Source organism: Sus scrofa, chromosome 13 (assembly GCF_054392235.1).
Source record: "Sus scrofa isolate SSC_HxYL_T2T_F1_AM1 chromosome 13, Sscrofa_HxYL_maternal_Yorkshire_Landrace_v2.0, whole genome shotgun sequence".
NCBI classification, from domain to species: domain Eukaryota; kingdom Metazoa; phylum Chordata; class Mammalia; order Artiodactyla; family Suidae; genus Sus; species Sus scrofa.
In genome coordinates, this window is record NC_139395.1 from 160,526,190 (window position 1) to 160,538,323 (window position 12,134).

A 12,134-nucleotide genomic window follows, 5' to 3' on the forward strand; every position below is an offset into this window, starting at 1 on the left:
TCACTCACTGCCCCTCACTGCATCCCCCTTAGCCAGTTATAAAGTTGAGTTTAAAAAAAAAATTACTCACACATACCTCAAAAGAGCAGTAGGAATTAACTGGCAAATGTTTCTGTAAAGTTCTCCGAAAACATGGAGTGCTGCTAAATAAACACTTAATATTTCTCATGGTATTAAGCTTATTTCATCTTTATCACCAGTTATACTTCAAGCCTCAGTTTTGCTTCCACTGTAATATATTTCCTTTAACCTTCTTTTCCAAGACAGGCTTACACCTCCAAGTTCAATTATTCTGTCAATTTTGTTTTAAATTGTGCTGATTTCTATTAATTACTCATGGTATCAATTTGTTGATCTTTTCTTTTTTCTGAACCAATCATCTTTACACCCACCAAAAGCTGGAATGACAGTTAAATTTAAGAAGGTGAGAATTATTCAAGAGAAATTAAAGCACAGAAGTAAAGACAGTGGGAAAACTGAGATTCAAAAGAGCACTGAGCGGAAAATACACATGTACTAAAAAGCATAGCACAAAGCACATAGAGGCACAGAGGGAAAAGAGAAGAGAGAGGTAGAAAACGCATCCTACTTCTGCCTGCTACACCTCTCTTTCAGCACCAAGGACAGAGCTTCTGAAGGGCTGACCCAAGAAACATTCAGTTTAGGGTCCCTCCCAAATCACCTAGAGAACATGATGCATTCAAAAGCAGCTTTGAAACATGCGGTAAGGTCTAATAGGAAAGCTGGAAGAGCAGCACACAAGTGATTTCACCTTAGAGGCAAAAAATGGGTGATTTTCTTTCTGCTCATTTCCACAGTTTCTGAGTCCTGGGAAAGGCAAAGTTTGCTTTGCTTGAGCATATCTGCTGTCAGTAAATGGCTGCAGGAGCTGAGGTGCTAAACTCCACAGTCTCCAGAAACCAGAAGAAATTTTCAGGGTAAGTAATTTTTCTTTTCATTTCTAATTTAATACACAATGCTTTCCTGAGAGGTTATTTAATCAGCTTGGGGTTCTGTGGTTCCCTAAGAATATGCATTAAAACTCTGTACCCTCTCTGATTTAAAAACCTGAACCCCTGAGGAAACTGTTTTCATTTTCTCCTCATTTTTTAGACAGTATAAACCTGTTCTCTTTCTCTTTTTTTCCCCAAAATTAGTTTCTTGTGGACTCTAGATGCTATATCAAGGCAGAATTAAAAATGGAAAATAAAAAGCTGCTACTATTCCTGGGATTTATATGGGAGTTGATTGTTTTCCTCTTAAGGGTTTTACTTAATTGAAAGGGTCTGTTATTTTAAACTCCCCGATTCTGCACCCTGCTAATTCACCGCTGAGGGTTTGGAGAGGCACTGTTTTCAGTGGTCTATTTTAAGTCAGGCTATTTCCAAGTCAGAATCCAATTATTCCCAACTGAGATATGCAGTACTTGAGATGATGATTGTGTATATTTTCTTTAATGATGGCATATGATTTTGAGGGTACTGTTGTTGTTTAATTGTGGGACTTTCATTACTTACTGTAGCTTATTGGGTCAACAGAAGTTGTTGCAATTAGGCATTTGTTCCAATTCATGCCTTTAGATTAATCAAATACTATCAAAGTGCATGCACAAACAGTAATGCAGCAATAGCAGAGTGAAACTTGGAATCTACTCATTCTGTTTGCAATTTACAGGTGAAGCCTTTTGCTAACTGACACTAAAAGTTCAGTAAAATGTCTGTCCTTGGGTAAGAGTGAAGAGTTGCTGCTTGACACAGCATTGGATCTCTTGTAGCCAAAGAGAAACAGATACAATATGAGAAAGATTCTTACTCGGACACTTGTTTATTTATAGTTGAACATTCTCGACATCTGCTTGGCTAGCAATGTGCAAGGGTGTTGAGCAAAGAAAATACTGACAGTACCCAAATGCATGCTTGATATTAAAGCATTATACAGAAGGTTGCTTATTACAGAAGATGAATTAAGGCAAATACCAAGTAGATTTTACCTAGTATTAAATTCAATTTCTAATTCATTGAAATTTGTCATCAGTTAGGTTTTGTTTATTGATTGGCGGACTAATCCACTGAATTTCCCATTTTATCTCTGAATAGACTGGTAGGATGTTCAGACATTAGAATTTGTGATGGAAAGTGGGGATACTCTGCTTTACTGGGCAAGTTCATTAAGGGAAAAAAACTATATTACCTTAGCTACTAGATCTCAGGGACCAGCTATGATTTTTCTCTGTACATTTGCCAACAAGGTAAATGTGCCCAAACACATAAACATGCTATGTATTTCAATGTACATGTGAATTTTCATTAGAAAAATAAACTAGAGAGCAATTTTCAAGAATAAAGCGCCATAGAAATGATAAAGACTACCTCTAATAAGAATGACAATGTACCTCCCACTGTTTCTATGTGCAGAGTGCACCTGCTTTGACTTCACCGAGCTTGGTCAGGTCATGTGCATGAGATACTCTGAAAAAGTGAGGTTTTAAAATTAGTCCCCATTTCAGGTTTGTCTCCCTCAGCTGAATAATGGAGAAGTTAAGAACATGGGGCTCTGGAAACAGATCTTGGGTTGAATCAGCTCCATAATTACTGGTATATAACTTCAGTAAGACACTTAACTTGTTACTTACTTTCTTATCTGCAAAAATGGGGATAATAATAGCACCGATCTCCTTCAATGGGTTGTTAGGAGGTTTAAATAAGATAGTGCTTATAAACGTCAGATATAATTATCATTTTTTTTCAGGCAATATAGCAAGTCTGCCTTGAAGCCCCAAGCCAGAAAAGCTCTGGAGAATAGAGGTCAGGATGTAAGAATGAAAGTTTAGAGATGGGAAAGACAGGGATCTAAGATACAAGGTTGTGCAACTCTGCTATCAAGGTGTTTGGTTCTGGGTTTAGGAAAAATCATTTCTACCTAGAAATGACTACCCATATTAACTACCAATCATATACAGATTAAATAAGACACAATTTGGACTTGGGAAGACACAAGATCAAGGCCAAGTTCAATAGCGTCCCCTACATTCTGTGTAATCTTGGGAAAGTTACTGAACCTCTGTCTCAGTGTTTTAATCAGTGTTTAATCTCAGTGTTTTAAGTAATAGTAAGATATCACTATCCACCTTCAAGGCTACCATAAATATTAAAATGAGGTACTTGTTATGTATTAGAGCCTGGCACACAAAAGCAGGCAGAGTGGTTGGTGACTACTGTCTTCAGAAGGAGGTTGAGAACTCAAGGTATTTTGTCTTTCTTGTCTATTTTTTGCTTAATTTGATATTCTTAAGGAAAAAGAACAAATAATTAAAACCCTGTAAATCTTAATGAATAATTTCCTCATAAACTCAATGGAAGCCTGGTATGGAACCAGGAGCCAAAACGACAGGTATTGTAGGCAGATTGTCATTGCACACTGAGGGACTGAATGTCAGCAAAGCACGATATTTGTCAGAGCTGATGGGGGACTGACCACACTCTGTCTCTTTGCTTTTCAAAGTAGATTATGTACTCACTCTAAGAGGTGCTAGAATAAAGTCTAAAGACTGTACAAAATTCAAAGGCTCATTAAAATTTGTAAGTAGTGTTATATATAATGATTCTTAAAAGAATAAGACCAGTAGTAATCTTCCAGTCTTTGCCTTCTCCACTTTTTCACCTCCCATCCACTCTTAACCAATACTCTTTGCTGAGGTCATCAGTAATTTCCCAATTTCCAAGTCCATTAGACCCTCTGCAATTGTAGTTTATTTGACCCCTTCACCTATTCCACTTGCCCTTTAAAAATAAAAGCTACACTATTACAAGTGCAATATGCCAGACATGATGTTAGAGCTGTGATTCTCAAAGAGTAGGGCAATTTTACCCCACAAGGGACATGTAACAATGTCTGGAGACATTTTTCTTCATTGTCACAAATTGGGGGAGGGAGAGTGCTACAGGCATCTTGTGGGTCGATGTCAGGGATATTGTTAAACATCCTACGATACACAGGACAGCCCACCACCACCACCACAACAAAGAATTATCCAGCCCCAGGTGTCAATAATGCCAGGACTTCACATATATAATTTTATTTGACCATCACAATAACACTATAGAGTGGGTATGATTATCCTCATTTTGTTGATGAGGAAACCAGGCTATCATTATACTTAGAGAGTGATTATTAAGTTAATGAATTCTTCAGGCTCTTTACTTCTCCTCCCTGAGACCAGTTTACTATCTGTGAGCATATCCATCAAAGGGAGAAAGAAAGGATAAAACCCAGCCCAGTACTGCATTACATAAGCAATTCTGGTGAAAAACTTAAAAAAAAAAAATCTAAGGAGGGAGGAAATTGAAACAATGAGCTGAGAAGTGGGGAGTAATCTAACATATCACTCATTTTCAGCTTTTATCTCCCACACCCACAACTCATCAGGAACTGCCTGGGCAACCAAGGCTCACCCCCACCTGCCACTCTAAAGAATCTAAGACCAGAGACAAGGCAATGCAAAAAATAAGTAAATCAGAAATTCATGCAATTAAGATTCTGGCATCAGGCTCAGAATTGATTTTCAGAGTTGAGGGTTTCCCTTCATATAATTAGTAATTGACACTCAGCTGTACTATTTTTAAGTAGCTGTCAAACCTCAGCAGAGTAAAATGTCCAGCAAGATCGTAACAAATATCCCAAGGTTTTATGCTTCCCTCCTACCTGACAGGTGAGATGAGGCTAAGACATCATTAGCCAACTGCAGGCCCTAGGAAAGAGTGCTTTCTGGCTACTGACTTCCCGCACAGCCAAGTTGCAGAAGGTGTTCTGAGACTGAGCCTGCCTCAAAGGTGAAAATATCCTTGAACAATCAGAAAGCATTGTATTTTTCCCAAAGCTCTTGGCAGCAGCAGTGCTATCTCTGGGGTAGCTGCTGCCCTTCTCTGAATAATGAGAAAATTATAATTATTATCAAAAATTATTATTATGCTGTAAAATATATTTAGTGCAAACAGTGTGCCAAGATAAAGAACAATTTTTTTAAACAATTCTTTGAATTCATTCCAAATCACTCACCCCTTACAATTATTTGTTCATTTTAACACTTTCACATCCCAGGCTGAAACATTCAAAATGAGATATAAAATGACAGCCAGGATTAGGCTAAACTCCTAATCGAAGGAAAGCTGTTAGCAGAATTGAGACCAAATCCTTGCCACCAAGCCAGCTTTTACCTCTGCCAGGGCCTGGAGCAAAGGATCCCATGAAGGCTCATATATTCCATGTTCTAAATATATTAGTTACAACCAACAGACCATTGAATGAAATGTTTGTTCCTTCTGCCTTGATAAAGTCATCTTCTTAACAATCTGGAAGGTCAGGTTTGAACTTAGGATTCCTGGGCTTTAAGAGTTACACACAAAACTGTGGAAGAGCAAGAGAAGCTGCCCTACTTCCCCTCCTGTCTGAGGGACTCTGTCTCCTTCTGTCGCCACCTCAGGCCACATCCAAGCTATTCATCTTGAGCTCCCCCAAAGAGCTACCCTTTTACAGTCCAGGAGTCCCATATATACATGGCACGGTGTTCCACCAGAATTACAGATCCAACATGAAGCCTATGCTGCCTGAGAAATAGACTCCAAGCAGTTTAGGCAGAGAATCTTGTGATCCTGATACCCAGAGTTCCAGAATGGGAGTGTGGATTCTTGGTGGAAATGCTCCTTGGCCCCATGGGAGGGCATGACCTTATCCTGTGGGGGGATATGACCAGATGGGGTCAGAATGGGGCCCTTAGAAGCACAGAACCTGGGACAGGAGTCACTCTTGCCAATCTCAGGGTCATAACTACAAGCTACAATCCTCATGCTTCCCCCAGCATATGGCTTTAATGCTACCTTAAATGCTGCCCTTGGCACACAGGTATGTCCATATTTTCCTTTAGGACATGGTGACTTTTGTTTCCCCACCCACCTCTGACACCACACAAACCTGGCTTTAAAATCCGAGTCCCTTCTGGCCCCAACAGGCTGGTGTCATAGGGACATGCCTTTCCCATTCTATGTCCAAAGTCCCCACAGTTGGAGGATTGGCTTTTCCCAGGGGGGTAGTGACATGATAGTTGCTATGGCTTTTGGATGCTAAAGGAGAGTGCTGGAAGGCCTGCGTGCTGGTTTTGCCACTTAGAAGCTGTATCACTTAAGATATGCTACCCATCTCTTCCCTACTCCAAGGGAAGGCATGGGACTAGGTCAGAGGTTGAAAACTGGTGATGCATGGATCATTTGCCCATGGCTGTGGAATTTCTGGAGGGAGATAGGAAACTTTATAAGCCTTAAAGACTTTTTTTAAGGGCCACACTTGTGGCATATTGAAGTTCCTGGGCTAGGGGTCGAATTGGAGCTGCAGCTGCCAGCCTACAGCTGCCACAGCCACAGCAACAAGGATCCGAGCTATGTCTGCCACTACACCACAGCTCACTGCAACACCCACTGAGTGGGGCCAGGGATTAAATCTACATACTCATGGATACTCATTGGGTTCACTACCACTGAGCCACAATGGGAACTCCAAGACTTTTTAAAATTAGTAATGAATCTTTAAAATTAGGAGGTTTCAAATAAAATTCTACACATGGAATTTCCCTAAATATAAAAACCACCAAACTACTTCTAAATCCCATTCTCTTGAGATTTTTCTCCCACAACCCAGTGTCCCAAACCTACTGCGTCCTACTACATAAGATCCAAGAGGAAGAATGGGAGATTGAAGGAAGTGAAGAGAGACAGAGGCAGCCAGGGGAAAAGGCAATGGGGGCAACACCAGGTGGGAGGGAGGGAAGAAGGGAAGGCAGGCAGGAAGCCAAGAGAAGCAGGCCAGTCAGAGAAAAGGAATTAATCCCTACACAGTTTTCTGGGAGGCCGGCATGGCTGTCAATGTTTTACATATGTAACAGCTCATTTCATCTTCACAAAATCTCTAGGGGGCGAGTTCCATTATTCTCCCAATTTACAGAGGAGGAAAATAAAGCTCAGAGAGGGGAAGCAACATGCCCAAGGCCCCAGATTCAGGAAGTGTTAGAGCTGGGATTCAAATCCTGCCATGCCCCCAGCTCTCTCAGAGTCCAAGTGTGGCTCTTACAATGGCCCTGCACAGCCTCTCAACCTCACACCTTCCACGCTGCCCCTGCCTCACCTGACTCCATCCAGACGGGCCTCCCTGTTGTCCCTTCCACCTACCAGCTGCCCTGCCTTTGTATCTGTTCCTGCCATTCCTCCTGCCTGGATATCTGCATGGTTGGCTTCCTCAGGTCCCCCTGGTCATGTCTCAGCTGTCACCACCTCTCTGAGGGCTTCCTGCTCACCCAAGTTAAAACTTGCACTCAGACCCCCATCCCACACACACCATCCTTACCCTCTCCTCACTCCTTTCTCTAATTTACTGCTCTCTGAAATACCATCATCATTGAACATACCACACCTTTTATTTATCTTGTTTATTACTGTCTTCTCTAGAACAGAGGCTTCATGAGGGTGGAGATTTTTATCCCTTTTTTAATTGCTGTATATCCAGGCTTTAGAAAAGTGCCCAGCATATAGAAAGTGCTCTATAAAATATTTATTGGGAGTTCCTGTTGTGGCTCAGCAGATTAAAAACCCAACATAGTGTCTATGAGGATATGGGTTTGTAGGTTGCAGATGCAGCTTTGGATCCTGCCATTGCTGTGGCTTAGGCCGACAGCTGTAGCTCTGATCAACCCCTAGCCCAGGAACTTGCATTTGCTGCAAGTGCAGCCTTAACGAGAAAAAAGAAAAAAAAATATTGAAGCAATAATTCAAAAAATGTACCCAAGCAGCTAAGCTCCAAAGAGTCTGACTTGACATTGTTTTCAATCTCCTCCAGGAAACGTGCTGGGGTCACTCCTCTTCCTCTGGGCCATGGCGCCTCTTAGCCAACTGGGGGGCCACATCAACTCCACTTGTGCAGCAGAGAACACCACAGGGGCCAGCCGGGCCCGCCCGCATGCCTACTATGCCCTGTCCTACTGCACACTCATCCTGGCCATAGTCTTTGGCAATGGTCTGGTGTGTGTGGCCGTGCTGAGGGAACGGGCCCTACAGACCACCACCAACTATCTGGTGGTGAGCCTGGCCGTGGCGGACCTGCTAGTGGCCACCTTGGTGATGCCCTGGGTGGTGTACCTGGAGGTGAGTAAGCCACAAGTGCAAGCTACCCATGTGATCGTGCTTGTCATTGTCTTCCCTGAGCTCCTGGCATCAGGGGCTCAAACTGCCCCTTGCCATGATCTGGGTCTGGGGAAGGAGGCAGAGCTCCTGTCATTCTCCCTTGCATAAAGGAACTGAGGTCTGGAGAGCAGCATTAAATTAACCCAGCAGCTCTTACCCACATCAGGACCAGGGAGCTGGGGATGATTCTGTTCCCAGGCCTCCAGCATCCAGGTAACTGGAACTGAGTGATGGGACTCATCCTAAAAATGCTCCAGGTTACTCTCTGTGCCAGTCATATCCCAAAGACATGGGGGTTTGGTGGAGGCAGTCACTGGCTACCCTCATTGGTGTTTCAATGCATACAGGGGTGAGGATGTGTAGGAAACATGCAAGGGCAGAAGAATTTTTTTTTTTAATTTTTTAATGACTGAGAGGAAAAGAGAGAAAGAACAGTCTGCAAATAGATCAGACTTCTTCCTATGGTTCAGTTGCCCATTTTCCTCCTGGGTACCAGCTCTCCACAGACTCTGCTTCCAAAGGAACAGACCAGATTTATATTTTTGATGCCTCCATTAATAGTACAGAGCCCTTGCCAGTTAGATAATGCAGCAGACCCTGGAGAATTCTTCTGGAGAGAAACATTTCTTAAATTTGAAAGTGTTTTCATTTGAAAGTGCAAAACAAAGTCAGGAGGTGATCAAGACAAAACATCCATTTGCTAACAAGGAAATCGGGGTGCCTACACCTGTTCAAGAAACAGATATTCCTACCAGGAAGACATGCAATTACTACAGATTTAAAAAAAAAAAAAAAACCTTAGTATACTATTAATATTTCTCCTCTGCACTGTGTATCATTCCAAAGAGGTATCCAATGAAGGCTCAAAATGATGCTATGATTAAGAGAAATTAAAATTCACCAAATTAATATCTCAGTTAATATTAATAGTGAAGATGACAGTTAATTAAGTATGACATATCACAGGAGAGCAAAAACTCTCAAACATAGACTGCTTAGGCGAATACCCGTATTAAAGAATGACTGGGAACTAAAATTAGACTTATGATCTCACCAGGGAGATATAAAGGGAAGAAATCCAGAAGATAGAAAAGAAAAGGAAAAGAATAAAAACAATGAGGCTGGCTGGGATCAATTTAAAGGCTAAGGGGCTATTCGGAGAAATAAATATACATTTATTTTTCCCAAGTAGGATGATCCTTATGGCAAAGGGCTTTGTAATTATCTTGACTTTTCTGTCAACCCAATTAGATGGAGACATCCTTGAAGTCAGAAGCTGGGTCTTAGTTCTTTTTTTTTTTTTTTCACGTAGCCCAGACACATTACCTGGCACATAATATGCGCTAAATAAATATTTGGCGTGCTAATGATTAAATGAGTCTGTTCTGCAATGTATGCATTATATGGGCAAGTCTTGCTTATATTGTCTGCAGCTACATCTATTGCTATAATGAACCATTTACTATTTTTTGATAATGATACTGAAAAAGAGAAGCAAATGAGATTTCTGTTCAAGAGTGGGGAAGATTATAGGTGCTACATCCCAGTGTGAGTGGATTAGTCATTGATTCAGAACATCATCACCCCCTCCTCAAAAGTGTTTCTGTCCATCCTTATATATTGCAATGATTCTTAAGTCTGCCAGGAGGATATACGTCAGAAAGATATGCAGGCAGAGGACCTTCACTCTAATAAGCATTTTAATTGCCTTAGAGATAAAGCCTGGCTTTTGGGGTCTGTAGCACAGCCACTCTAGGCACTCTTTAGCTGTCCATTTGTCATTGCTTCCAGGACTGGAGGAATCATATTGGAAAACCTCTGTAGATACTGGTATAGGAGACGGACATTGTGACTTTCCCATACTAGACACCTGTGGCGTCCCCTTCTAGCCACACCTGCCAATATGGATGGTGCCCCCACTCTACTGCTGAGTACAGAGGAACAGCTGAATCTGCAGAGGACCAGCAAGAAACCTTGCCAAAGACCTTAGTGGACTCTCTAAGGTTGTATCTAGGGGTTTTCCCCTGGAGAAGAGCTCTGATGGAGCTCTTCTTTTCCCTCATATAAACCAATATGCCCTCAGTCCAACATGTTATTTATAAGAGGTAAGTGTTCAATAATCAAGAGTATGGTCACAAAAGTCTGCAATCATACAAAAAAGATCTGGGGGAGCAGAGACATCTCTCCACCAGGAGATGAACTTTGGGATCTATTTTTGGTCCTATTCACTTGCTCCAAGGCTCTAGAAGATGGAATTTCATATCTTTGCATCACTTTCTCCAGAAGTCAATAAAAGAGAACATGACCTTAAGTAGCCATCATTAACAGATAGCCAGTTAAGGGTCAGGTCTCCCTATCCCACCCTAGTTGTATATTTTCCTTAGTCTTGCTTTCACCTTTCTCATTTTTTTAAAGTTTTACTGAAGTATAGTTGATTTACAAGGTAGTAATAATTTCTGCTGTAAACAAAACGATTCAGTTATACATATTCACACATCCGTTCGTTTTCAGATTCTTTTCCCACACAGATCATCAAAGAATATTGAGCAGAGTTTCCTGTGCTATATATCAGATCCCAACTGGTCAATCATTCCATACACCTCGGTGTACACATGCCAATCCCAAATCCCCAGTCCATCACTCCCCTTCCCCCACCTGTCCCCCACAAGTTTAAAATGCCTGCCTGCTTTCTGTGGATCTCAGAAAGCAGGTGCTTACTTTCTGTGGGTGCTTTAATGAGAGAAAGAGCACTCTGAGTGCTTAAAGAGATTGTGAATATATAAGTCCATGTGTCTTTGCTCAGATAAGAGCAAAGCGTTATCTCACTAATTTGTCCTAATGATGGCACGGTTTAAGTAGCTGGTCTAGAAATTACAAGATCAAACTGAAGAGCTCCCTTGAAAAGAGGAAAGGAGGCAGTGTGGACCACAGAAGCTACTGTAGGCTCAAAGGCCCCCAGGAGGACAGGACATACATGAGAAGAACACCATGAGGGGATGAAATTAGCTGTCAAATTCCCAGCTTCCTGTGTGTTGATTTCAATATATCCATCTTGTTTGAAGGGAATATTGGATCATATTGACCAGATACCTTCCTTCTAAGGAAAATTGACGCATAATACCAGATACCAATTTGTATAACTAAAGAATGTTTTGGCTGTGAATATTGGGAAATTTGATTCACTGTTGCTTAAACAAATCGGAGTTACTTTTCTCACATAACCAGAATTCTGGGGGAAGGAGTCCTGTTGGTACTGGTTCAGCAACCTCAGTTGTCATCAAGGACTGGACTCTCCCATTTTCCCCGGTCACCATCCTTGGCAAACTGACTCACCCCATCATGCTACTCACAAGAAGGCCACCATAGGCCCCAGCATCATGGCCGTATTCAAAAATAGGATGGGTGGAGCACCTAGAGATTCTCATACTAAGTGAAGTAAGTCATAAAGAGTAAATAAGTACCATATGATATCACTTACATGTGCGATCCAAAATATGGCACAAATGAATCTATTTACAAAACAGAAACAGATTCATAGACATAGAGAACACGCTCATGGTTCCCAAGGGGGAGGGTGAAGGGAGTGGGATGGACTGGGGGTTTGGGGTTAGTAGATGCAAATTATTACATTTAGAATGGATAAGCAATGATGTCCTACTGTATAGCACAGAGAACTACACCTAATCTCTTGGGATTGACCATGATGGACAATAATATGAGAAAAAGAATATATATATGACTGGGTCACTACACTGTACAGCAGAAATTGATAGAACACTGTAAATCAACTGTACTCTAGTGAAAAATTAAGAAGGGTGGGGACATCAGAGAAAAAAATAAGTAAATAACTCCCTGAAGTGGCCTGAAGCATCTCCCTAAAGGACTTGATTTATGTCCGATTGGCCAGAACTG

The 12,134-nt window shown here is 41.5% G+C and overlaps 3 protein-coding genes across 12 annotated transcripts in view; 2 read left to right on the forward strand and 1 right to left on the reverse strand.

Annotated features, from left to right (window-relative positions):
• NAA50 (N-alpha-acetyltransferase 50, NatE catalytic subunit) overlaps positions 1-12,134 on the forward strand; it is a 574,571-nt gene that overhangs the window by 127,993 nt on the left and 434,444 nt on the right. The gene's annotated exons all lie outside the window — the stretch shown is intronic.
• TIGIT (T cell immunoreceptor with Ig and ITIM domains) overlaps positions 1-12,134 on the reverse strand; it is a 125,627-nt gene that overhangs the window by 97,688 nt on the left and 15,805 nt on the right. The window lies entirely within an intron of this gene.
• DRD3 (dopamine receptor D3) overlaps positions 514-12,134 on the forward strand; it is a 47,327-nt gene continuing 35,706 nt past the window's right edge. For all 4 annotated transcript variants that reach the window (XM_021070345.2, XM_021070346.2, XM_021070347.2 and 1 more), the window contains exons 1-3: positions 514-724; positions 819-938; positions 7,879-8,183. In XM_021070345.2, the coding sequence (XP_020926004.1) occupies positions 7,914-8,183 (270 nt within the window). In that variant the 5' untranslated portion in view covers positions 514-724; positions 819-938; positions 7,879-7,913. The remainder of the gene's footprint in view (positions 725-818; positions 939-7,878; positions 8,184-12,134) is intronic.